Source organism: Sorex araneus, chromosome X (genome assembly GCF_027595985.1).
Source record: "Sorex araneus isolate mSorAra2 chromosome X, mSorAra2.pri, whole genome shotgun sequence".
Lineage (NCBI taxonomy): Eukaryota > Metazoa > Chordata > Mammalia > Eulipotyphla > Soricidae > Sorex > Sorex araneus.
Window position 1 is genome coordinate 204,738,979 of NC_073313.1, and position 25,012 is coordinate 204,763,990.

Below are 25,012 nucleotides of genomic sequence, written 5' to 3' on the forward strand. Positions count from 1 at the left end.
TATATGGTCTACTAAGCCTGCCAGGAGTGATCCCTGAGCACAAGGCTAAGAGTAAGCCCTGAGCACTGCCAGGGGTAGCCCAAAAACAAAAACAAAATAAAAAAATCTTGTCTTCAGGAGTCCGAAGAGGTTTGGTTCCCAGGACAGACAGCATATCTTCCTTAAGTACTGACGGGTGATCCCTGAGCAAGACCCATGAGTAATCCCGGAGCATTGCTGGGTATGGCCCCCAAACCAGTAACAGTGAATTTAATAATAAAATAATAAAGTAAAAATCCTGTCCAGCTTAATTTTGGAGGCTTAAGTAGTTTTCATGAAAGTCCATGAGTTTTTTAATTTCAGTATCACTTGTATCACTTGTCGTCCCGTTGATCTTCGATTTGCTTGAGTGGGCGCCAGCAACATCGCCATTCATCCCATTATTTCAGTGGAACCATTTTTAAATTTTTATTGAGCCACCATGAAATACAATTGCAAAGTTTTCATGTTTGATATTCAGCTATACAATGATCGATCACCCATCCTTAAAATAAAAAGTTGCAGGGATGGGGAGATAGTTCAAAGGGCTGGAATGCATGTTTTGCATGCTAAAAACATGGCAGCACTTGATCTATGGAGTACCACCCTTGAGTACTGCACTAGCAGTTGGCCTTGAGCACTTCTGGGTATAACACATAACCCACCCAAAAGAAAAGCTGCAGACCACAGGGAACTTGTATCAATCTCTATGTGAGAGTGGTTGGGATTTTTTTTTTGGTTGGGATTTTTTTGATAATTAATATTATTTAATAATATTTAAGTACTATGTAAGTTTCAAAAGCACGTCATTGCAAACCAACACGTTTATTTTCATTAAATTCACCACTGAAAATTTAATTCGGTCTTTTACCATATATTTCTCCCCTTCTCAATTTACCCACTTACTCTTTCCTACCCATGCCTACCAGTAATTGGTCTTGTAGTCCAAAAGTTTATATGTGTTTTACTTAGTTTATTTGTTTTCTCTATAAATCACGAGTGAAATCATATTTCTTTCTCATTTCTTGTTTTATTTTATTTGGGATCCACATCTGGCTGTTCTCAGGACTTACTCCTGGCCCTGCAGTCAGGGATCACTCCAGGTAGACTCCAGCCCTGTCTTTAATTTATATTTAATGAATTAACCATGTTACTGCAAATAGCTGACTTTTATCATTTTTCTTTTTTTTGTTTTTGCCACACTTGGCAGTACTCAGGCCTTATTCCTGGTTTTGTTCAGAGATCACACTTGGCAGAGCTCAGAAACCGTATCTGGTGCTGGGGATTAAACCCAGGTCAGCTGGGTGCAAGGCAAGCACATTACCTGCTATACTATTCCTCTAGCCCTCCTTTTTCTTTTTTCTGCTGAAATACTGTTCCATGGTGTATACATTACCATTTTTTAAAAACTCATTAATTGAATTTTTTCCCCTATTCTTTGCTTTTGTAAATACTGCTGTAATAGATATGAGTGCATATGTGCCTTGGAATTTACACTTTTGTGCTTGTTGAGTAAATAACCAGAAGTGGTATAACTGGATCATATATCTATTTTTCACTTTTTAAAGAATCTCCATACTGTTTCCATGTTGATGGCACCAGTTTTCATTCCCTCCAACAGTATATCAGGTTCTCTTCTCTATATTTTCCAACACTTATTTCTTATTTTTTGGTTAGTAACCATTCTCAAAGGTGTGAGTTGATAGATAATACTGATTTTGATTTTGATTTCCCTAATTGGTGATCAATAATCTTTTCATGTTTCTCTTCTGTATTCTTCACGCCCACACATTTATTTGGGGGGGGGATGTTCTGGGGCCATGCCCAGCAGTGCTCAGGGCTTACTTCTGGCTCAGTGCTCAGGAATCGGGACAATATGTGGTGTTGGGAATTTAACCAGGTTAGGCACATGTAAGACAAATACCTTATCAACTGTATTATCTGGTCCAGTTGTTGGTTTTTTAATGGAAACAACCTAAGTAGACAATAATAAATAGTTGAGTAAGTTGTAAGTTAATAATACATACTAATTTGATTCATGGAGACAAAAATTATCATAATCAGTGATTTATTTTTAAAAATTGCTGGGACCGAAGCAATAGTTCAGTGGGTAAGGGGTTTCCCTTGCATGTGGTTGATGCAGGTTCAGTCTCTAAGGTTCCCCAAGCAGTGACAGGAATAATTCCTGAGAGCAGAGCCAGGAATAAGCTCTGAACATGGTGAAGGAATAGCCCAGCACCATTCCAATATTACTAAATAATCCTAATGTCTATAAATATGTTTGTAGAAAATCTGTTAAAACTGTATATATGGAGATGTTAAAAATATCTCTGGATGTTGGACATATACATACTTTCTAGTTTGGGACAGAATATTTGACTTTCAATTTTTCTGTATGTGACTGGAGAGAAAGATTATAGCAGGTAAGGTGCTTGTCTTGCATGTGGAATACCCAGTTTAATCTGACACCAGATATGGTCCCCTGGGCACCACCAGGAGTGAACCCTAAGCATAGCTAGATGTTACCTAAGACCCTAAACCATCAAATAAATTTCTGTCTGTAAATATGTGTTCTTTTATCACAAAAATAATGTAATAAAAGTAATACAAGCAAAATAATAAGCAATACTGGGGAAAATTGGATATGCATAATTATAATCTTAAATTTTATTTATTTATTTATTTTTGCTTTTTTGGGTCACACCTGGTGATGTACAGAGGTTACTCCTTGCTTTACAGTCAGGAATTACTCCTGGTGGTGCTCAAGGGACCATATGGGATGCTGGGAATCAAACCTGGGTCTGCTGCTTGCAAGGCCCTGCCCACTGTACTATTACTCCAACCCCATAATCTTAAATTTTAAACTAAATATAAGTTAAAATAGTGGACTTTATAGAAAGTATTGTTAACAAATGGTAGCTAAAGTGTTTATTGTCTTCATTATCTCTGCCAGTTGAATCGACCTACAAGTGTCCAAAATTGTTCAGTCAGCACATACGTATGGTATAGAGGTACCATACATATTCTATATTTCCTTGCTTTCATGAGAGGTCCTTAAATATCCTTGATTGATTATATACTTATTCCTAGGAAACCATGGACGCATATTAAAAGCAGAATAATCATTGGAATATTTTCTAAGGAGTTAAGAGTTGACATGTAATTTCTATCTGAAATTTCTTAATTGAAAATTGTCTTTGTTTTCCAGTTTCTGAGAGCAGAAATGGGTCACGACTACCATCTGGCAAAAAAATTATGTGAAATGAGTAAGTGCAAAATAGTTTTCCATTCCAATCTTCTCTTTGTTACTAAACAAATTCCATACAATATTAGATGACTAGGGAATCTTAAATCTCATGAATTCTCTGTTAGTGTCTTGATTATTCAGTGGTAGCAAGTTAGATTGTTTGTATTAAGGACTAATTTAGACTTCCAGATTAACTTGAGAGGGGTCAATTAAAATAAGTCAAAATCTTTTGTGATAATGGGTTGCAACTTTATGCTTTTAGTCTCAAAGAAAGGGTAAGGTAATGCAGCAAACTTTAATTAGCATACAATTATGCCACAGGTATTTGAGCACCTATATATCCTAAGCACTGTAATAGGAACAAGAAATGCAGATGTCAACAAGACTGATAAGTCCATTTTTACCTAAATGATGAACACATAAATATTGTGTCACAAATGAATAGAAAGTGTTGGGAGGAGGAAGGCCTCACTGCAAGAGAGGTTGAGAAACTCAGTTGTGTGGACATCTGGAGGAAGTGAGACCCTGGCAGGCTGACGGCAAATGTTCTGAGAGGCCGGTAGGAAAGCAGGGAAGGGGTGTGATGGAAAATGAGTAAGAGGCTATAAGCAGGGAATTGTGTGGATTGTGTGCACAATTCAAGGGTCTTTACTTTTGCTCTATGTGAAATGAGAAACTTTTGTCCTGAGGAGTAGGGGTGAGGTGGGGGTGTCATGCCTGTTGGTGACCAGGGGCTACTCAAGTCTTCATGTTTGGACCTCGCTGCTGGAAGTGCTTAAGGACTGTGCAGGGCCTAGGATTTTTGTTTCTTTTTCTAAATTGAACATGCATCTTTTATCTCTATATATTTGTGTAAACATAAATTACATTTTTATATATTATTCATGCATTGCAGGTATCATGTATACCTATTATGTATTATTGTGGGGACATCCTTTTATACATTGTTTAATTCTTTTTTTTTTTTTTTTTTTTTTTTTGCTTTTTGGGTCACACCTGGCAATGCACAGGGGTTTTTCCTGGCTCTGCACTCAGGAACCACTCCTGGCGGTGCTCAGGGGACCATATGGGATGCTGGGAATCAAACCCGGGTCGGCCGTGTGCAAGGCAAACGCCCTACCCGCTGTGCTATCACTCCAGCCCCTACATTGTTTAATTCTTAAAACAATTATGTGAGGACCAAGAAAGAGTTCAAAGTGCTGGAGCACTTACTTTTCATGTAGAAACTGGCTTCAATTCCTGGCACCACATGATCCGCTTAGCACCATCCAGAGAAGCCCCGAGCACCACTAAATATGCTGTGTTCCCCAGCCCCCCAACACACACACACAGCACACAGTATAGTTTTGTGACTTTGGTGTTTTTTTAAATTATCATAATTGATAATTTTGCAGTACTGTCAATGGTAGAGTTTCAAGAACACATTACAATATCATACTGCTACTGTAGTGCCCATTTCCTTCCACCAGTGTCCCAAGGTCTCCCTAGCCCCTTCACTTCACTGTTCCCATCCCACTCCCCATGTCCCACATCTTTGGAGAGATTTTTAAATTTTGTTTTGGGAACCACACCGGACAGTGCTCAGGGCTTATTCCTGGTTCTGTGCTCAGGGATCACTCCTGGTGGTGTCCAGGGGACCATATACAGTGCTGGGGATCTAACTGGGGCCAGTCATGTGCAAGGAAAAAATTATTAACCCACTTTATAGGTAAGGAAACAGACTTGTTGCATTTGTTTTGTTTTGTTTGGGACCATACCCAGCAGTGCTCTTTGGTTACTCCTGGCTCTGCACTCAGGAATTACTCCTGGTAGTGCTTGGGGGACCACATGGGATGCTGGGAACCCAGGTTGGCTACATGCAAGGCAAGCACCCTATCCTCTTCCCTATCACTCCAGCTGGGAAACTGATACTTAGCAGGGATAACTAATTTACACATAAAGCTACTAAGTAGGAAAATTAGGATTCGATCCAATCTGGTTTAAAAGCCTCTGATTTCCTTTCTTTTCGTTCTGTCATTAATCAGCTTCTATTTCCGGTCAAGCAGGCAGAGATTGGAAAAGGGAAACTTCTGGGGTTCAGTCATGCTTAAAATGACTCCTATGGTTGACTAATATTCTTATTTTCTTTACGTGTGTCTAAGGCAATTAATTTTTATGAGAGTGTGGCATTTTTTTCTCACAGAAATGTTTTATAAATTCATTTTCCTGGGGCTGGAGCAATAGCACAGCGGATAGGGTGTTTGCCTTGCACACAGCCGACCCGGGTTTGATTCCCAGCATCCCATATGGTCCCCTGAGCACCGCCAGGAGTAATTCCTGAGTGCATGAGCCAGGAGTAACCCCTGTGCATTGCTGGATGTGACCCAAAAAAAGCAAAAAAAAAATTCATTTTCCTGTGAAAAGTCTCTGGCTTCTGGGCTGTTTGCTTACTGTCATTTATGCCTTTATATCTGTAGGGCTTCCCACCTGGTATCCCAGGTGCCTAGGGATTCTTTTCTTTGTCCTGCATTTTAAAAATTTCTATTGATTTTCCTCCAGAAATTTTATCTGCTGGAAAAGTTTTAAGTTTTATTTTTTCTTGTTTGTTTTTGAGTCACACTGGTGGTGCTCAGGGCTTATTTTTAGATCTGTGTTCAGGAATCATTCCTGAGAGTGCTCGAAGAACACTAGTGCTGTAGGGTACTAGGGATTGAACCCCAGCTAGACGTATATAAGGCAAGTGCCCTTCTAGCTGTATTATCTCTCCAGCCCATAGGCTTAAATTTTGTCTTCTATACAGTTGTTTTATGATCCTAATATTTCCTCAGATGCTCTTCAGCTGCCTCACACAGAACTGCCATCCCTGCTTCATCCCATTTCCTATACCACTGAATTACTGGGAAGGGTTTGTAAATGGCACTGAAAGTTATTTTCTTTAATGGGGGGTTGGGGTCTGCCACATACCAGTCCAGCACCTCACCTCCTGTACTATCTCTTCAGTGCCCAGGTACTCTGCCTGTTTCACCTCATGATTGTGATATCTTTTACTAGTCATTCTTCCTATTTTTTAAAATTATTTTATTTTTTCCCACTATTTAAACATTGTGGTTTGCAAAGTTGTTCATGATGATTCATTACAGGTACTCAATGTTCCAACACTAATCTCACACCTCTGTCACCTTCCCTTCCACCATTATCTTCATTTTCCCATCCACCTCTCAAGCCTGTCTCCTGTAGCAGGCCCACAAAAATTTATTTTATATAGCTTATTCCATTAAATAGCTAATGGAATGATAAAAAAATATTTCAGTGTAATAAAATTCATGAAAATTGTTGTATATTGCCATGGGAACATGAAGTCCTTGTTTAAGCTGTGTTGATAGTTGAGCCTTTTGTGTTAATGTTCTTGTTGATGAGATTGGTTGACTTCTATATTACATTCCCATCCAATCTGGTGTGCTATCACTGGGATGTCAGTAAGTTAGATTTTGAAGATCTTGTGGTCCACGCTCCCAGAAAATCCAGAATATTAAACTGAGCAGTCCAACCTGAGCATGGTGGAGGCTTTGGGGAATGGATGCAGCTGCAGGGGTCTTGTTAGGGTGGGAGCTCACTCACCCCGCTCCTATAACCCCAGAGGTCTCAACCAGGAATGGGTATCTGAGAAATTTTTGCAGCTAGTTGATCTCTTTCAAGATTTATTTATAAATTTCTGGAATAAGGCCAATAGATATGCTTACATGATGGCAGTGGGACGTGACCGTGGCTGCCAGGCTATCTGAAAGTATGGGGAGATAGAGGGACGTCACCCATCCAAGTTCTCAGAAGGCCTGGAGTTTTCAGCCCAAAACCCTCATGTACCTGAAAGTTTTGGTAGATTGGGTTCTTTTTCTTTCTTTTTTTTTTTTTTTAATTTTATTTATTTTTAATTAGAGAATCACCGTGAGGGTACAGTTACAGATTTATACACTTTTGTGCTTATACTTCCCTCATACAAAGTTCGGGAACTCATCCCTTCACCAGTGCCCATTCTCCACCACCCGTAAACCCAGTGTCCCTCCCACCCTCCCCAATCCCATCTCCCCCCCACCCCACCCTGCCACTGTGGCAAGGCATTCCCTTCTGTTCTCTCTCTCTAATTAGCTGTTGTGGTTTGCAATAAAGGTGTTCAGTGGCCGCTGTGCTCAGTCTCTAGCCCTCATTCAGCCCGCAACTCCCTTCCCCCACATGGCCTTCGACTACAATGTAGTTGGTGATCGCTTCTCTGAGTTGACCTTTCCCCGGAACGTGAGGCCAGCCTCGAAGCCATCCTGAGGCAGTGGAGCTCGGCTGGAGTCTTTAGAGCAGTGATGTGGCTGCAGGGTCTTTGGTCCCTCTCCAGGCCTTCACTTACCTTTATATTTTATTTTCCTTATCTCTCTCTGTTCTGTCTCTCTATCTCTGTCTGTCTCTTTCTCTCTCTCTCTCTCTCTCTCTCTCTCTCTCTCTCTCTCTCTCGCTCTCTCTCCCCACTCCCCCTCTGATGATGTTCATGGCCTACCTCTGGCTCTGTGCTCAAGGATCACTTCTTCACTTCTGATAGGGTTCATGGAACCTTTTGGGGTTCCAGAGATTGTACCGGGTTGGCCGTATGCAAGGCAAGTGCTTTGCCTTCTGTACTAATCCTCCAGCCTACCCTACTCCCATTTTCAAAGCAGATACCTTTGTCTACTTAAAACACAATTACGAACAAATCCTGGTAGATTTTGCTTTTGCTTTGAAAATTCTTCCAGCAGTATTTATGCTAACTAACAACAAAAGTAACAAAAATTCTTATTCTATAACAAAATACAAGGGTGTATTAAAAAAAAATAAGTGAAGGCCCAGAGAGAGGCCCTAGTAGGGTCACATTTGTCTATGTGTGAGACTAAAAGCTCAATCTCTGGCCACTACCCACATCACCAGCTATCATCCCAGACACAGACAGGGGTGAATCCAGTCATATCACAACCAAGTATGACCCTAGACATCTCACTGTATCACTGTATCACTGTCATCCCGTTGCTCATCAATTTGCTCGAGCGTGTGCCAGTAACGTCTCCACTCAACCCTGTCATGGACTACACCAACACACGATAGACATCTCAACAACACAAAATTTTCTTTTCTTTTTTTTGTGTGTGTAATTTACATTTAATGGAATAAAAATTATATAGAAACAAATACTTTATATCTCTATATATTCTTTTTTTAATTTTTTTATTAGAGAATCACTGTGATGTACAGTTACAAACTTATGAACTTTTGTGTTTGCATTTTACTCATACAGTGATCCTTACCCATCTATCCACCAGTGCCCATTCACCTCTACCAATGATCCCAATATCCCTCTCACCACACCTACCCCACCCCCCACCACCCCACCCTGCCTCTGTGGCAGGGCATTCCCTTTGTTCTCTCTGCTTTTGGGTGTTGTAGTTTGCAATAGAGGTATTGAGTGGCCATCATGTTCGGTCTATAGTCTACTTTTAATACGTGGCTTTCAACCCGAGTGGATCCTCTTAATATTCTCTACTAGGTGTTCCCTTCTCTGTCTCTGCTGCCTTTTCCCCCAGAATGGGAGGCCAGTTTTCAAGCTGTGGGGCAGACCTCCTAATCCTTATCTCTACAACTCTTGGGGTGTTAGTCTCCCACTATGTTATTTTATATTCCACAGATGAGTGCAATCTTTCTATGTCTGTCCCTCTCTTTCTGACTCATTTCACTTAGTATGATACTTTCCATGTAGATCCACTTATATACAAATTTCATGACTTCATATTTTCTAACAGCTGCATAGTATTCCATTGTGTAGATGTACTAAAGTTTCTTTAACCAGTCATCTGTTTTGGGGCACTCTGGTTTTTTCCAGATTGTGGCTATTGTAAACAGTGCTGCAATGAACATAGAAATGCAAATGCCATCTCTACTATACCTTTTTGCCTCTCCGGGATATATTCCCAGGAGTGATATTGCTGGGTCAAATGGGAGCTTAATTTCTATTTTTTTGAGGATCGTCCATATTGTTTTCCAAAAGGGCTGAACCAGTCGGCATTCCCACCAGCAGTGAAGGAGAGTCCCTTTCTCCCCATATCCACGCCCACAGCGGTTGCTTTAGTTCTTTTGGATGTGGGCCAGTCTCTGTGGTGAACAACACAAAATTTTCTGAGCAGTGTTTTAGGGAAATTTTGAGCTCTTGATCAGAATACCACTAAAAGGAATTGCATAGGAATAATAAATTTATGAAATAATAAATTTATGAAATAAATTAGGATTCCTCTCTGTAAGATTCATAATAATTGGTCAAACACATGACACATTTGTATTTTATCTCTGGCATCATGTATGGTCCTCCACACTGCCTGGAGTGACATGACCCCTAATCACAGAACCAGGAGTAGTCCCTGAGCATAGCAGGTATGGCCCTGTGCCCATTCCCAAATGATTTGAAATAATTATGACCATAATAAAGGTTCTGTAAAATCCTGTAAGTACTCCTTACTGTAAGCTGTATTTACTTGATTAGCTTCATTTAACTCATTTCCCAAATATTATATATTAACTTCATAGGAAAAGAGAAATGTTTTTTTGAGCGGGGAGAGGATCTCTCAGACAACACTCAGTCAGCTGGACCAAACCATTCATGTTTTGGCCTGCCCATGTGGTGTCCCACTGGGCCGCAGTGGTACTGGGCCCTGGGGACACCCAGAGCCTCAACTGGCTGTGCTGACATCTGAGCAGGTGGTGCCAGAGATCAAACTCAGGCCTTAAGCATGCAAAGCACTCTACAGCTCTTTGAGCTATCTCCATCACCCCAAAAAATAGTATGTTAAGGAACAAATTTGAAAAACCTGCTCTAGAAAGAGTTTTATTCTCAGAAAAGAGTTTAGCCTGCTTAATTAATGATAAGCCATATTTTGCTCAAAGTTAACAAAGCATAAAAAGTTGCTTTTATTAGAACCTTGAACTATTCATAAATACCTTTAGGATCCATAAAAGATACAGTCATGCCAACCCAGACTGATATTATATTGGTGGATCAGGAAATGACACTTTTATGTGAAGATGAAAGTCATATGGGGTGGAGGCCCAGTGGGACCTTGCAGACATCACTTGCTGAGTGAGGCAAACAGCACATGATGTTTCAGTGCCCCCTGGGGGCCATCAGGATATTGCTCAGGCCTCGCAGACTTTTTTTTTTTTTTTTTTTTGGTGGTGAGTGGGGGGCGTCACACCCAGCAATGCTCAGGGCTTACTCCTGGTTCTGCACTCAGGAATTACTCCTGGCGGTGCTGGGGGGGGACCATATGGGATGCCAGGGATCGAACCCGGGTCGGCCGCATGCAAGGCAAATGCCCTGTCCGCTGTATTATCGCTCCAGTCCCAGGACTCACATCTTTTGATGCTCCTTTGTGCAGTTGTAAAAAAAGGGTACAGGTTAGAAGAAAACTGCAGAGCAAAATCTTAAATAAGTAAAGGTCTAGAAAGTTCTGTACTGGAATGTATACTCTTGAATAGTGGCAGCTTACCAATAAGTCCCCCAAAATCTATTGACTATAGTCCAAAGGAAAAATACACTTTTACACAAAAAAATCAGCTAAGAGGCATAAGTAGTATTTAAAACAATGGGTCTGATAGAGGAAATTAAGTAGGTGGTGTCAGATGTGAACTATGATATATTTTTTCATAATCAAACACCTTTTCTACTTGAAAACTGATTTTCTATTAAATATGGTGTGTGTGTGTATGTGTGTGTGTGTGTGTGTGTGTGTGTGTGTGTGTGTGTGTGTGTGTGGTGTACTGGGGGTCTAGCCAAGGACCTCACACCAACAAGTCAGGCACATTCTCACTAAGTTTCATCCCTACAGATGAAAAGGGAATTTTCTGTATTTACACTTAGATATACCTAAATTCTCAGTAGTTGGCATTTATCACTTTGTGCATCTTCAGTTAATCTGATTGACACTTTCTGTTTTGTTCTCAGAAATCTGTTGAAATGTTTTGAACATTTGTAACACTCATTCTGTTGTCCATTTGCAGTCCTGATCTATGAACCAGAAAATCCTGAAGCCAAGGAGTTTTTCTCAGTTATTGAAGAAATGTTGCAGATGGGTAAATATTTTTCTCAGCATTACCAATAGTCACTATGATAAAAAAAAAAACATCATCTCAGAAGATTAGAGAATTATATCCCTATGAAGTGGATTAATAAAAGGTTCAGTGGTTGCCTTAGAGGGTATAATGATGCCCACTCGCCCTATCTGAACAAATGTAATATTCCCTTTTTTTGATGGGGCAGGACCACCTAGCAAAGCAGGCTTCCTGGGCACCAGGTACCTTCAGAGGAAACAACATGCTAATCACCCCCACATGTTGAAAGGTTGATACCATGGTCCCAAGGAAAGCCTGATCCCTCTAAATTGCCCTAAATCTCACTAACTTTTACCCTACCTAAGTATGAATAACTTTGATGTTAGTGAAAAAATACTTTTACAGAGAGGTATATTTTAGTTTTTTACTTTATTTGGATTTTTGAGCACACTGGGGCCAAACCCAGAGGTGCTCAGGGAACCAAGCCAGGATGAGCAACATGCAAGGCAGGTGCCTTAAGCCTGGTACTATCACTTTGGCCCCATTCATTTTACTTAAAATACACAAACATGTTTATGCTAGTAGGGATGTCTTTTAGCAAACTTTAGCTCATTTTTTGGTTTCAAGGTATTTCTTTGTAGAGGGAGAAAAAAAGAGAATTAATGATTTTTTAAGGAAAAAGTGGTCCTTGTAATCAAACTCTCTCTGTGGTAGAGAAAACTCAGAGTCCTGAGGAAGGTGATGAAGAGAGTGAAGAGGACAGCAGCAGCGAGAGTGACGAAGAAAGCAGCGAGGACCCCAGCGAAGAAAGCTCTGACGAATGCGAAGACGACTGACCAGACTTGCTGCTGTGCTATAATTGCTGTGTGTTTTCATTACTGCTTGCATGAAAATATAAAGGATTCTGGGATTTTTTTTCATTATTTGATATAGAACTCTCTTGGATTTTTTTTAAATTTTGCTTTGTTTGGCTCCCAAGCAGTGCTCAGGGAGCCCAGGAGACATTCCCAGTGCTATTTGACTCAGCTGTGTGCACCTGAAGATTCAGTGTTCAGGCCAGTAAAGTGCTTCTTGGGCCCAGGGATGTTCAGAGCACCACACAATGCCAAGGATCAAACTTGGGGGTCCCCACATGTGGTGTATGGGCTCTACCCCTTTGAACAAGCTCTGCAACCCTGTCAGAGTTCTCTTGATTTATATCCATATTCTTAGCTTGAACTCCTTAGTATTGAGGTGTTAGATTAGTAAATTACCCAGAGAAGAAAGTAATCACTGAAATCAGTTACATACCACCGTATGCTAGTTACTGTTCAAACAGCTTTTCCCATGTTGATTCAGTCCAGCTACCCCATAGAAGTACTATTTTTGTATTCGACAGACTGAGAAAATGGTCACAGAGGAGAAAGAGGGTAGTTTTTACTGCATCATACAGTTATTGATTGGTCCATGGACATTATAGTCTATAATCAAGACTTTGAGCATCTCCCATAACTACCACTTCAGTCACTTCTATCTCCAGGCCATTCAGCTGTGTTTTATACCACTTGTTTTATGTTCTTTGTAGCATAAATTAGTACCTGATATTATTATTCATTTTTACTTTCCTGCAAAAAGTAGTTTCCTTGAAGCAGAATTTTGTCTTTCTCTGTTACATTCCTAGCAATTGGACAAGTGTGATCAATAATGGGAGAGAGTGTGTGCGCTATATGCACATACACACCAAGTAAAGAGAGGGGTTTTGTTTGGTTTTGGGTCTTGGGCCTCACCTGGCAATGCCCAGGGGTAACTCTTGATTCTCGCACTCCGAAATTATTTCTGATAGGTCTCAGGAGACCATATAGGATGCTTGGGATTGAAACCAGGTCAGCCACATGCAAGGCAAGCACCCTACAGTCAGTATTATTCTCCAGTCCCAAAAGAAGTTATTTTCCTCTGTGAAACATTTATAAGACTTTATATTTTTTTATTGCTCCCTTCCCTTCATTATTATTATTAAAATTATTATTATTATTAAAATAAACTGATTTTATTTTGGGGAAGATATCACATGTAGGGCTGGCTGGAATGCTCTCAGTTTAGGTCTGATGCTCACAGTGGCTCACACATCAGATTGTGGTGTTCACACTCAGCTGCCATGCTGGCCAGCCTTGCATTCTTTCAGCTGTGATGCTTGCCCACATTCTGACCAGAGTCACTCTCCTTTAGTTATGCACGTGCACAATATGGTTGTGCTCACCAGCAGTTACCTCAGTGCTCACACGTGCTCGAAAGTGGTCATATTTCCTGGTGGAATGTGACCAGAAATATCAACTCAGAGCTTTTAGTTGACTTCTTGCTGTCCAAGGACCTCACTCACCCAGCTACGATTTGGCTGGAAATCACTTGTGGGGCCAGGGATTATAGGCAGCTGTCAGGCTCACTCGGTCATGTGACATTGAACACAACCTTATACTTGAAGGCAGATGTTATAAGCTACGAGCTGTTCCTCCAGAATATTCTAATATTAGAATATTAGATATTCTATAATAGTGTCGCGCGCCGCTTCGTCCAGCGAAGAAACACGCAACTCGGAGATCCTTTTGGCTGCGATTTATTCAGGAACTTTCTCATGCGTTAGAGAAGAAATCAGGACCGGGGACGAGGAGGAAGGAGGAAAAGGGGGACGCATGAGGGAGAACCGACTAGCTAGGTGACCTCCCCCCTTATATACCTCTGCTGCCTGCTTACGCCCACGTGTCTGCATCTGATAGGTTAGTTACAGCTTATGGGCGTGGCAAGACATCCTGTTTCCTTATTAGGAGTTGTTTTCGAAGCACGGTGCAATTAACAAGAAACAGGTGTTGTTTACGAAGCATGGTCCCGTGGAGGCTCTCCACATAATAGCCCCTCAATATTCTAATTTTATACTAATAGAATTTAGGCTTTTTTTAAAGGTTTATTTGAGGGACTGATTTGCAGTACTGTTAATGATAGGATTTCATTCATACAGTGTCCCAACACCCACCCTCCACCAAGTGGTTCTAGTTTTAACATGTTGACACCTTCCTGCCATTTGTACTAGTTAAGCCACATTCAAGTGTGAGCCAGCATCAGAATGTTAAAGGAATGGGAAAATTCTGAGGAAGGAAGTCTCACTAAAAAGTCATAGTATCACAGACCATGGAATAATTAAATCTAGGAAGTTCAAGTTTTGTTACACATGAAAGATAATCAGCATCCTTCTGTTCATATCTCCATCCTACTCATACTCCTTAGTGAAGTAAGAATGTCTGCATAGTCCAACGCAGGCCTGTCTATGGTATGTTGTGATAACAACTGAAGAATAACCTGCAGGGTATTTCTATGTTAACTCATTGACTTCACAGTACTTTAAGAACATGTGTTACCACTATCAGAAATTTAATGGGGGATATTCAAAGATAAATGTTAATTAGCGTATTGGAATTCAGATGAGATTAAAGCTGAAAGATAACCAGATCTATTTTACGAAATCCAGTGGAACCTTACCACCCCCACCACGTGTGTGCTCGGGGAAGGGGGGCATGCAGGGCATTGAACCTAGGCCCTTATATGTACACAGGGCAAATGCTTTGCGTCCTGGAGTGTAGAGCTTCATCCCCAGCACTCTAGCAGATTTTCAATCCAGGTTTTATGCATAACTAAATGCTAGAAAATGTTTAATGCAGCAGCGAACAGGCTGTTGATATAAACATTTTAGTTTCAGACTTGCACTTAAAACTCTGTTACACATCACAATAGTGGGAAAGAATCTAGATATCAACAACATGGGCATGTGCAACTGGAATGTAATTCCATAACTATTTTGAGAGCTCAGCAGGTAGAGATTATGGGGGATCAAAACCCAGTTCTGCTCTTAGCCAGGACTTTGTATTGAAATAGAGTGAGGAAGTACAGAGTGCTGAGGAAGCTCTCAGAAGGGGTCCCTAACCCAACCAGCCCCAGCACCCTGGGGAGAGAGAGTGAAGCCTAAACTGATAACTAGGAACAATTCCCACAAGAAGAGAATGTGGACGACTCTGCTATCAGTAGATGTCCCACTGTTAATGCCCAGATAAATTTGAATCCAGCAAGTAAGTAGATACATTGAATAGCAGAATAAAAATGAACCTGTTAGTGACATGAGCCCATCTGAAAGGGTTGGGCAATGGAGGATCCTATGAGCCATGTTTTAAGTGTAAACTTAGAGAAGGAGGCTGTGGAGGAAATTTGAAGAAAACAAGGATTTATTTCAGAAAGAACATTCTAAATGGCCAGATGGGTGTGTGTGGGAGGGGGAATAATGTTTTCTCAAACTCCTAGTCATAATTCATTGATCAATTATGAAATCATTATAGTGATTCACAAATAGGGTTGTTTTTGTTTTTTTGGTTTTTTGGTTTTTTTTTAAAGGAGGGCCCAGAAAGATAGTACAATGAGTAAGACACCTTGCGCTTGGTTGACCTGGATTTGTATTCTTGACACCCCACATGGTCCCCTGAGCTAGCCAGGAGTGATCCCTGAGTGCAGAGCCAGGAGTAAGCCCTGAGCACCACTGCCAGGGAGTTAAAGAACAGGAGGGGGCTGGAGCGGGTAGGGTGTTTGCCTTGCACGTGGCTGACCCGGGTTAGATTCTCAGCATCCCATATGTTCCCCTGAGCACCGCCAAGGGTAATTCCTGAGTGCAGAGCCAGGGGTGACCCCTGTGCATCACCGGGTGTGACCTCCAAAAAAAAGAACAAACAGGAGGATATGTTTTTCATTCAGAAGCTTTGGGTTCTATCCCTGGCACTATATGGTCCCCTGAACACTGCAGAGAGAGATCCCTATACACTATCAGATGTCCCCCGCCCCCCACGCCCGCCCAAACAATGTAGAGAACATCAACATATATTGTAAAAGAGTTAAGGAGTGAGATTTGTTAGAGTACACTGTGTCCTAGATCTTTATGTGAAGGTTAGCTCACTGGAAGTGAAGCAAAGAGTGGAGCAGAACTATGGTGTTACATGGTAATTCTAGCAGCTCAAATTATGGCATTAGCAGAGCTAATAGAGATGCAGTAGAAAGGAGAGACCTTTTGAGAAAAGGGGCAGTGAATTATATGTGGGAGAGAGGTGGAGGGTGAAGAATGACTTCCTATTGGAAAATTCTATGGATAGAGGTGCTAGTCTGAGAAAGGAACACAGAAAGAAAAGCAGATTTGATGGTTCTCCATCAAAGTGGCAGTTTGCTTATAGAAGTTGAGTATGGGAAGGACATTAGTTTTCTGTGACTGCTATAACAAACGGCAAACAGTATGCAACACGCAAACTTTGTTTAGGAGCCACTCCTAGCATCACTCGGCGGGGAGATTCCTGGCTCTGTGTCCAGGGGCCACTCCCAGGTAGTGTTTGGGGGAACATGAAGTACCAAGAATTGAACGCTGGTCTCACATGCAAATCATGCACCCAGTCCATTGAGCTAACTCTCTGGCCCCAACATACAAATTTCTCATAATTCTGGAGGTCAAGCGACCCACAATTCACCTCACTAAACCAAAACCAAGGTGTCAGGGAAACTGAAACCCCGTTCCTTGCCATTTCTATCTTCTAGAGCCCATGTGTGTTTTTACCAGCGCCCTTACCTTCACCTTCAAAACCATTGATGTGTGATCAAGACCTCATACTTAAGCACTCGGATTCTCTCGCTGCTTGGTTGTAGTCTTTGTTAAATTCATGTTTGATAAGTAGTGTGATAAGTAGGTGTTGGACAGTGAGCCAGTTTGGATTCAACAAAGACCACAAAGGGAAAGTGAAACAGTTGACTTCGGGCCTGGAGGAGGCACTGGACATGCCTTAAGGGGCCACACTGGGAGGCAGGTCACAGCAGGGATAGCTGAGGAGCAGCAAGACATGGTGCAACTGCTTGTGTTAGGACCAATGGCAGAGCACTTGTGTCCAGTTAAGGAGCAGTAGTGATAGTATAGAGAATACGGTTCTTGCCTTACACACGGCCAACTTGTGTTCGATCTCCTGCATCCCCTATGGTCCAAGCATCACCAGGAGTGATCCCTGAGCATAGAGCCAGGAATAACTCCTGAGCATCAACAGATGTGGCCAAAAAATAAAAAGTGTCTAGGTTAAGGCCAGTTTGGTCAATTCCACCAGAAATTATGAGTTCAGTATGCTATGCTGGGGACCAGCCCCAGGTGATCAGAGCATTACATAAGACTTACTTTCTTAATAAGTCCTCTGAGAAGAAAGTATGGGGGACCGGGAGTCTAACAGCCTCATACACTGAGACCATCCATTGAACTTTATGCTCAGTATTTATTCCTTAGAACAAGGAATCATTACAGGAAAAAGGGGGCAGGACATTCTATAGTCAGATGCCAATCTATACTAATTAACCTGGCTAAACTCTTTATATATTCAAGGGGTCTGCATTGTGTGACAAACATTTTTGAGCTGCTCTTAATGATTGCTTCCTCTGGGAAAATGAGCAGAGACCAGCAGTCACAAAACACTTCTGGGTATGGCTCCCTCCCCTCAGAAAACTAGTGTTGAAATAATACTACTTTTGCCTTATGTGTCCACAACACTCAAAGTATGAGAAAAGTCCCTAGTGAGAATAGTCAAAGTCCTATCAAATAAAAGTTATGTCAGATAAATGAAGACTTAGTCTCATTTGAAACCCTACTGCTATACTATCTCTCAAGTGTCAAGATTAAATAATTTTAATAATAAATCAAAATTTATTTTGATTTATTATTAATCACTGTCACTATAATCCCATCAATCATTGATTTGTTTGAGGGGGCACCAGTAATGGCTCCATTTGTCTTAGCCCAGCGATTTTAGCAACCTCTCTTTATTCGTCCCAGCAGTGCCGCATTGGAGGCTCTTTCAGGGTAAGGGGAATGAGACCCATCATTGTTACTGTATTTGGCATTTCAAATACACCACGGAGAGCTCGCCAGGCTCTGCCGTGCGGGCAGAATGCTCTGGGTACCTTGCCAGTTCTCTGAAAGGGAGAGCTAGGCTATAAGAGGTTGACAGGCCGCTGATGGGATTACACGGCACCTGGGGCAGTTTGGGTGTGGCTGCCAAGCTATTGGAAAATTGGGGGTCTGAGCAGGCTTGGAGATCTCAGTCCCGGGTTCCGCACACCTGGATTCCTCTTCCATAATGCGTGAGACTTGTCTGAACATGTGGAGAGGGGCCTTGAGCATGGCTGTGGCTGGGTTCCAGAGACTCTGCTCGGGTCAGGGAGGGAAACTCAACCCACCCTGCTCCAAGGATCCCCGGTGAAGATTTATTATTAATACATCAAATAAATATGATGTGATGAAGTTGGAGGTCTCATTTCAATGTACACGGCATCAGGACTGACAAAGAGTTGCCAGGCCAGAGAGATGGCTCAAAGTGCCAAAATACATTATTTGCATGTGGGAGCTCTGGATTTGGTCTAACAGCATAAGAACTGACCCTTTGCATCATGACTAGCTCTCGGTGCAACATTGAGTGTGCTTCCCAGCCCTCAAAAAAAGACTTTCCAGCCCATTTCTTACTATGTGGTCTAGAAAATCCTGAAACTTCTCTGGACAAGTTTTTTTCACCTGCAAAATGGAGACCTTCAGCAATAAGAATTCATACAATGCAAAACTCCTAGTGGTCCCGGCCGCTGGAAGTCACGCCCTCGACCCACCCTCGGCGCCATCTTGCCACAATCCACAGAGAAGTGGCAGGCATTCTGGTGAGCAACGTGGCCCGGACAATGCTCCGGACCCGAATCGGGGCCAGCAACACCGGGGGGCCGGAAGGAGGAGGTGCCGCCAGCACGCCTTCTCCAGATGGAGCCCTGGCGACACTGAGCAGCAACTAACAGGGCTCCAGGATTCGGGACTGGGACACATCCGAGCCGCGCGGCCTGTTCTAAAACCTGAAAACATACAATCTTTTAATGGAAAACTAATTATCAAATGCCTCCTTATTAGGGTTATCTTGTTTGGGGGTATAACTCCCACAACAATAGTGAGTTTTGTGTTGAAATATGGAACATAATCAAGGTGAAGAGAAAATGAAGTGAAATCCATCAGTTATACAGTTGAGGTGGGGGGCGGGGGGTATACCAGGGATCTTGGTGGTGGAATATGGGCACTGGTGAAGGGATGGTGTTTGAATACGGTATAACTGAGACATATACCTGAGAACTCTGTAACTTTCCACATGGTGATAAAATTTAAAAAAAAAATAATAAAAAAAGAATTCATACAATGAACACCCCAGATTATTTTTATGAGGCTTATGTCTCATTCTTATAGCTGCGTTTGTTCATCATGGTTTAAAAGTATGAGACAGTGGGGAGGATTAGATTTTGAATGACTGCATTCATTTGTGGCATGTAAAAGAAAAATAGTATGAGACTAATATCCAAGGTCAAGTAAAACAGGCCAGGAGGACTGGTCAATAGTTGGAATCTACCACAAATGTGGGGAGGGGAGGGCGGGAGGGTGGGACGGAGGATAGATAAGACAGAAGAGACCAGTATGACAATCATAGTTGAAAATTATTACACTGGATAAGAACTGAGTATTGAAAGTAGGTAAAGGGGTATACATGATAACCTTTCAGTATCTGTATTGCAGATGTCCAAAAGGAGAGAGGGAAATGTCCACAATGTCCAAAAGGAGAGAGGGAAAGGGGAGGAAGGAAATAGAGAGGAGAGAGAGAGAGGGAAGGAGAGAAGAAGGAAGAGAAGGAGGAGGGGTAGAAGGAGGAGGAGGAAGGAATAAGGAGAAGGAGAAGGAGAAGAATGTCTGCCATAGAGGCAGGCTGGGTGGGTGGGAATTTGGGGTGGGGTGGGAGGGAAACTTTAGAATTGGTGCTGGGAAATGTACACTAGTGAAGGGATTGGTTTTGGAACACTATGACAGAAACCCAATCATGATCAACTTTGACGTGGGCTATCATAGTGATTCAATTAAAAAACATTTTAATGATAAATAAAAGTATGAGACAGAGATGTCTTAACACCCTGCCTTGCTATTCCATACCACCACCACTGACCACTGCTGGACCAGACTGAACCCATGGTAAGCAACCTGGGGTAGTCCATTCTTTCTGCATATCACTCTGGTACTCCCTGACTTCCTAGGTATAAGAGGTTCAGCTGATTTGTCAGATATTTTTCACTTTCCAAAACAAATGTAACATCACCCCCAAACTCACTGGTCTAGAGTTCCGCTCCACTCCATGGTGCACCATACCCAACATGCAGAGAGTGGAGATGGTCATAGACAGTCCTGCGCTAGGGATGAGGGAGAAAGCTTTACCAGTTCAGATGTTCCCATGCTGTTCAGGGCTTGTTGCCTGTAACTCCAATAAGAAACTGATCGTTACTTAGTCTGCACATTTAAGTTCTACTTGAAGACTCAGATCACATATTGCCAAAAGATCCCTACCTTACCCAAAAGCAAAGAAAATAGAACCTCAGTCCTTTGAAGAAGGTAAGCTAGAATGAGCTCCAGAGAATGACTGCTTTGGGAATATCCCTGACAGTGACTTGCAGATGTTAAAATCTTGGTCATGAATAAATTTTGGTCAGCTCTTCTTTTTCTCCCTGTATTGCCAGGGATAGAATCCAGTGCCTTACACATGCAGGACAAGCTCTTTACCCCTGAGCTACATTTCCAGCCTTATATGTAAGTATTTGGCATGAAGTGGACTGAACTAGAACAGCAATAACAAATCCCTCCTTCCCATTAAGATTCCAGTTTGCTTACTGAGTAACCAGGATTAGGGAAAGAGTTCAGTCTAAAATTGGTATTTGTTATATTCTCCCCTACTAAATTAGAACATTCAAGAACCTTCTCACAAAAGCACCAAGCAACTAAGTCTGAATACAAGGAAGAACTACTGTCAATTGTAAATAACTGAAGATTATTTTTCATGGAAAGAAAAGAATACAATATTACTCCTATGAGACCCATACCACATTATGTTGCAATTGGCAACTCCTAGGAAATTCTTGCTTGCATGGTCCACTCCTTTGGGAAAGCACTGATTTTCTTTTATCTTGGTTTTTGTTGAAAGAACAGACAAAAGGTACAACTTAAAATCTGTCAAAACTGCAGTCAAGAGCTGATAATTCTCTGGTCTCCTGTTTCCTAGTAAAGCCCAATACCCTGGTTCTCTTCCTATGGCTGCCTTTAGGGTGCAGCTCTAGGGAAGGAAATATTTATCCTCATCTTCTTTTTCACCCTATGTGTTCCAAAACACATCTAGTATCATTACTTAGTATTAAAAAGACGAACGAAAACAAGCCCCCCCTCAAAAAAAACCCCCTGATTTATGAAATAAGGCCGAGGAGTATGTATGAAGGAAAAGGCCTGGAGCTTTCCTTCTCAGAAATTGTAATCTATCGCCACCTGGTGGTCGCACTATAGCGCTTGCAACAGCAAGGTGGGCAGAGAATTTGCACATGACCAAATACAAACCACTCTGCCCTCCTTGATTAATTCCTTTAATATTAGCGTATTTCCATCTTCTGAATATCAAGGGGGGTGGACTATTTGATGGTTATTCGAGGAACTCAGCTCTTTAGAAGAAAAGGTGGTAATTTTCGGAGTACTTTCCAGTCTTCTGGCTGGAATTCTGCTTTTCTCTTCACCCTTTTAACCCTTTCCTGTTTCCTGGGAGTGCGGAATGTGGCTGTAAGGAGTGAGGAAAGACTGTAAGGATCTAATGTTTGGGAAGGTAGGCAGCGCGTGTCTAAAGTACCCAAACGCTTAATAAACCTAAGCCTGGTGTAAGGTTAACTCCGCTTTCCACGGCCCTCATCTAAGAAATAGGCATTTAAAAAGCAAGCACTGGGGCTGGAGTGATAGCACAGCGGGTAGGGCGTTTGCCTTGCACGCGGCCGACCCGGGTTCAAATCCCAGCATCCCATATGGTCCCCTGAGCACCGCCAGGAGTAATTTCTGAGTGCAGAGCCAGGAGTAACCCCTGTGCATTGCCAGGTGTGACCCAAAAAAGCAAAAAAAAAAAAAAAGCAAGCACTGCCATTTCTCCCGTTTCTTATTTGGGGGATGCGGTGGGGTGGTGGTGGTGGTGTTATAATTTGGTTACTTAAAGTAGACATAAAGAGTTGGCTGCAAAGAACTTAACACCAGTGGTTCAAAATCATCTTTCCTGGAGCCTAAAACTGTTAAAATGCGTCCCCCAAAATGTTTCTTAATTACTCACCATGATGTGAACCATCTTTTTACTGAAGAAGGGAAAAAAATGTCCCTCTGCAGCCTGTTGGAACACCCTTCCCACCCCTTACTCTGCGCCTGCCTTTTTCCTTTTTTTTTTTTTTTTTTTGGCCGAAACGTACCAAATCCGGTTGGTATATCTCTAAACCTGCCTAGGAAAGAACATTGTGGGCGGAGGGGCGTGTTCCCAAATACCAGGCACCCTTGACCTCTTAAAGGAAGGTAGCCTATGGCTAACAGGGTGGACTGGGGACAGTCTTCAATCCAAATCCCCAACCCCAGGGGAGAGAGCAGGGCCAAGACCCGGCGGATTGCACTCGCCCCCTCCTTCAGCCTCTGGGGGTCACGTTGCTCTTCAAAGCTTCAAAGCTTCAAGCCTTAGACGAAATGCAAACGAAACAGTCAAGCGGATGCCACTCTTTTCCGGGCTACCCCAGGCCACCGCCTCCCGTCCCCGGAGAGGATATCTCTCTTCCACCCCCATGATCCTGAGCATCCTCCCCCGGGAATAATAACAGATAAAAAGAACTGTACGAAAAGGACAAACAAAAACAAGATTCCAAAGGTTCTCAAGAGCCAAAATTCAGTCACAATCACCCTCGGTTTGCAAATCCTGACCGGGGAGGAGAAAAGGGTGGTGAAAAATACCCGCCCCCGCCCCCTACCACGCCGCAACAAGGGAAAACAAACCGCGGTCGGTGCGGGCACAGACGAGGGCGCGGGCAGCTGGGCGGATGGGCTCCGAGCCCGAGCCGGAAAGCACCTACGCGAGGCTTCAGGCCCCGAGCCTGTCCTAGGGCGGGCGCTGTCCGTGGTGCTGAAACCCATGTGCTGAAACGCGTGCCTTCTCCAAACTCAATGCGGAGCTGGATGGATTCCTGGGTCTGGGTTCCTTACTCCCTTTCTCCGCTGAATCCAGGGCTCTGGGTTCGAATGCTACATGGCCTGAAATCAAAGTCAGTAGGCCCCTAATACTGTTATTCCCTCGTCCTAACTGAAAAGCCAATTCTGGGTGCGGTGTTCATGCAAATGCTGGGGCTGGGGGGAGCATAGCATATGGAGAGATAGTATAGTCAGTAGGGCACTTGCCTTGCACGTGTCCAATCCGGATTCGATCCCCATCATCCCATATGGTTCCCTGAGTTCTATCAGGAGTAATTCCTGAGTGCAGAGCCAGGACTAACCCCTGAGCATAACACAGGTGTGGCCTAGAAACAAAGAAAGAAAGAAAAATTCTGGGGCCCCTTGAGAATAGTGCTGCCACATAGTAAGTAGTTAATAAATACTTTCTTGAAAATGAAGGTTGATCAAAAGCTTTTATTTCTTCCTCCTCCCCTCCACAAAGTAAAGGGAGGGAAGGTGTCCATGCCACCAGACAGACTCCCATTTGAGATTCGTATAAGATGTCTCTTTTCAGCGAGATTCTTCTCCTGGTTCAAATATCAGAAATCGGGGGTGTCTTTTGGACACTGGAGTCAGCAAAGAAAGTGGTTGGCTCTTTTCTCTGACAGATGTCACAGGTTGAAGGGAAAGGAATTTTCGTTTGCGGACCATGTTGGATCTGGGAAGAAACTGGGGAGACCGAAGATGAAAAACGAGTGTCTTCCTGGGCCAGCGGACTTGGAGGGGAGCCGGGAGGTGGCACCCTCTCCTACCTTCTCTCCTGGCCTGGCGAGTCTTAAATTCGATTGTTGGTTCAGTTCCCGCCCCCGGGGAAACCTGATTGGTGAAATCATCTCGGGGAAGGGGGCGTGGGTAGGATTCGAGCTCACCTAGGTGTGAACCATAAGATTCCAGCCTCTGAAAGAAGGGGTGCACTGTGCGGTTTGAAGGGACACTTCCTGCCCTGAGCGGGCACGCCCCCTTAGCTCCCGTGGCCCGGACGTTCTGGGTGCTTTTCTATCCTTGAAAGGTGCCCAAGCTCTTGGTGTAAGATGGAGAGGAGAAGGTAACATTTCCTTTAGTATCAAGAGCAAGGTGGTTTTTTCAAATCCCACAGCGAAATTCCGTTTATACTGGCGACACTATATTCACTCATCTCACGCTCTCCCTTATGGAAATTTTCAGCCATTTGTAAGATTTTAGGCATCCACTGTGTCTTGGGGAAAGATGATGAGACGTTCACAGGGGAGGGACGGGGTTCCGGTGGATCGGCGAAGTCACAGACTGTGCCATAAATAACCCATGCCGGCTGCACCGCTACGGGGTCTGCGGGGACAGCGGGGAGCGTCACTGTGAACCAAGTAAATCACTGGTTCCACCGTGTTAACCCCCTACACATAGAAAAACCGACGTTGTCTTGCCTTAAAGAGAAGGAAACGGGGACAGAGGAAAGAACATAAATTGGTGATCAGTGGCAGAGAAACAGCTTGAAGAGACCCGAGTGTCACAGAGCCTGGCCAGGTGTTGGAGGGGGCGCGGGCGGA

The 25,012-nt window shown here is 42.9% G+C and overlaps 1 protein-coding gene across 2 annotated transcripts in view; it reads left to right on the forward strand.

Annotated features, from left to right (window-relative positions):
* Positions 1-13,867, forward strand: part of ERICH2 (glutamate rich 2) — a 37,873-nt gene extending 24,006 nt beyond the window's left edge. For both annotated transcript variants that reach the window (XM_055121779.1, XM_055121778.1), the window contains 3 exons: positions 3,227-3,284; positions 11,303-11,374; positions 12,068-13,867. In XM_055121779.1, coding sequence (XP_054977754.1) covers positions 3,227-3,284; positions 11,303-11,374; positions 12,068-12,189 — 252 coding nt within the window. In that variant the 3' untranslated portion in view covers positions 12,190-13,867. The remainder of the gene's footprint in view (positions 1-3,226; positions 3,285-11,302; positions 11,375-12,067) is intronic.
* The last annotated feature ends 11,145 nt before the right edge of the window (positions 13,868-25,012 follow it).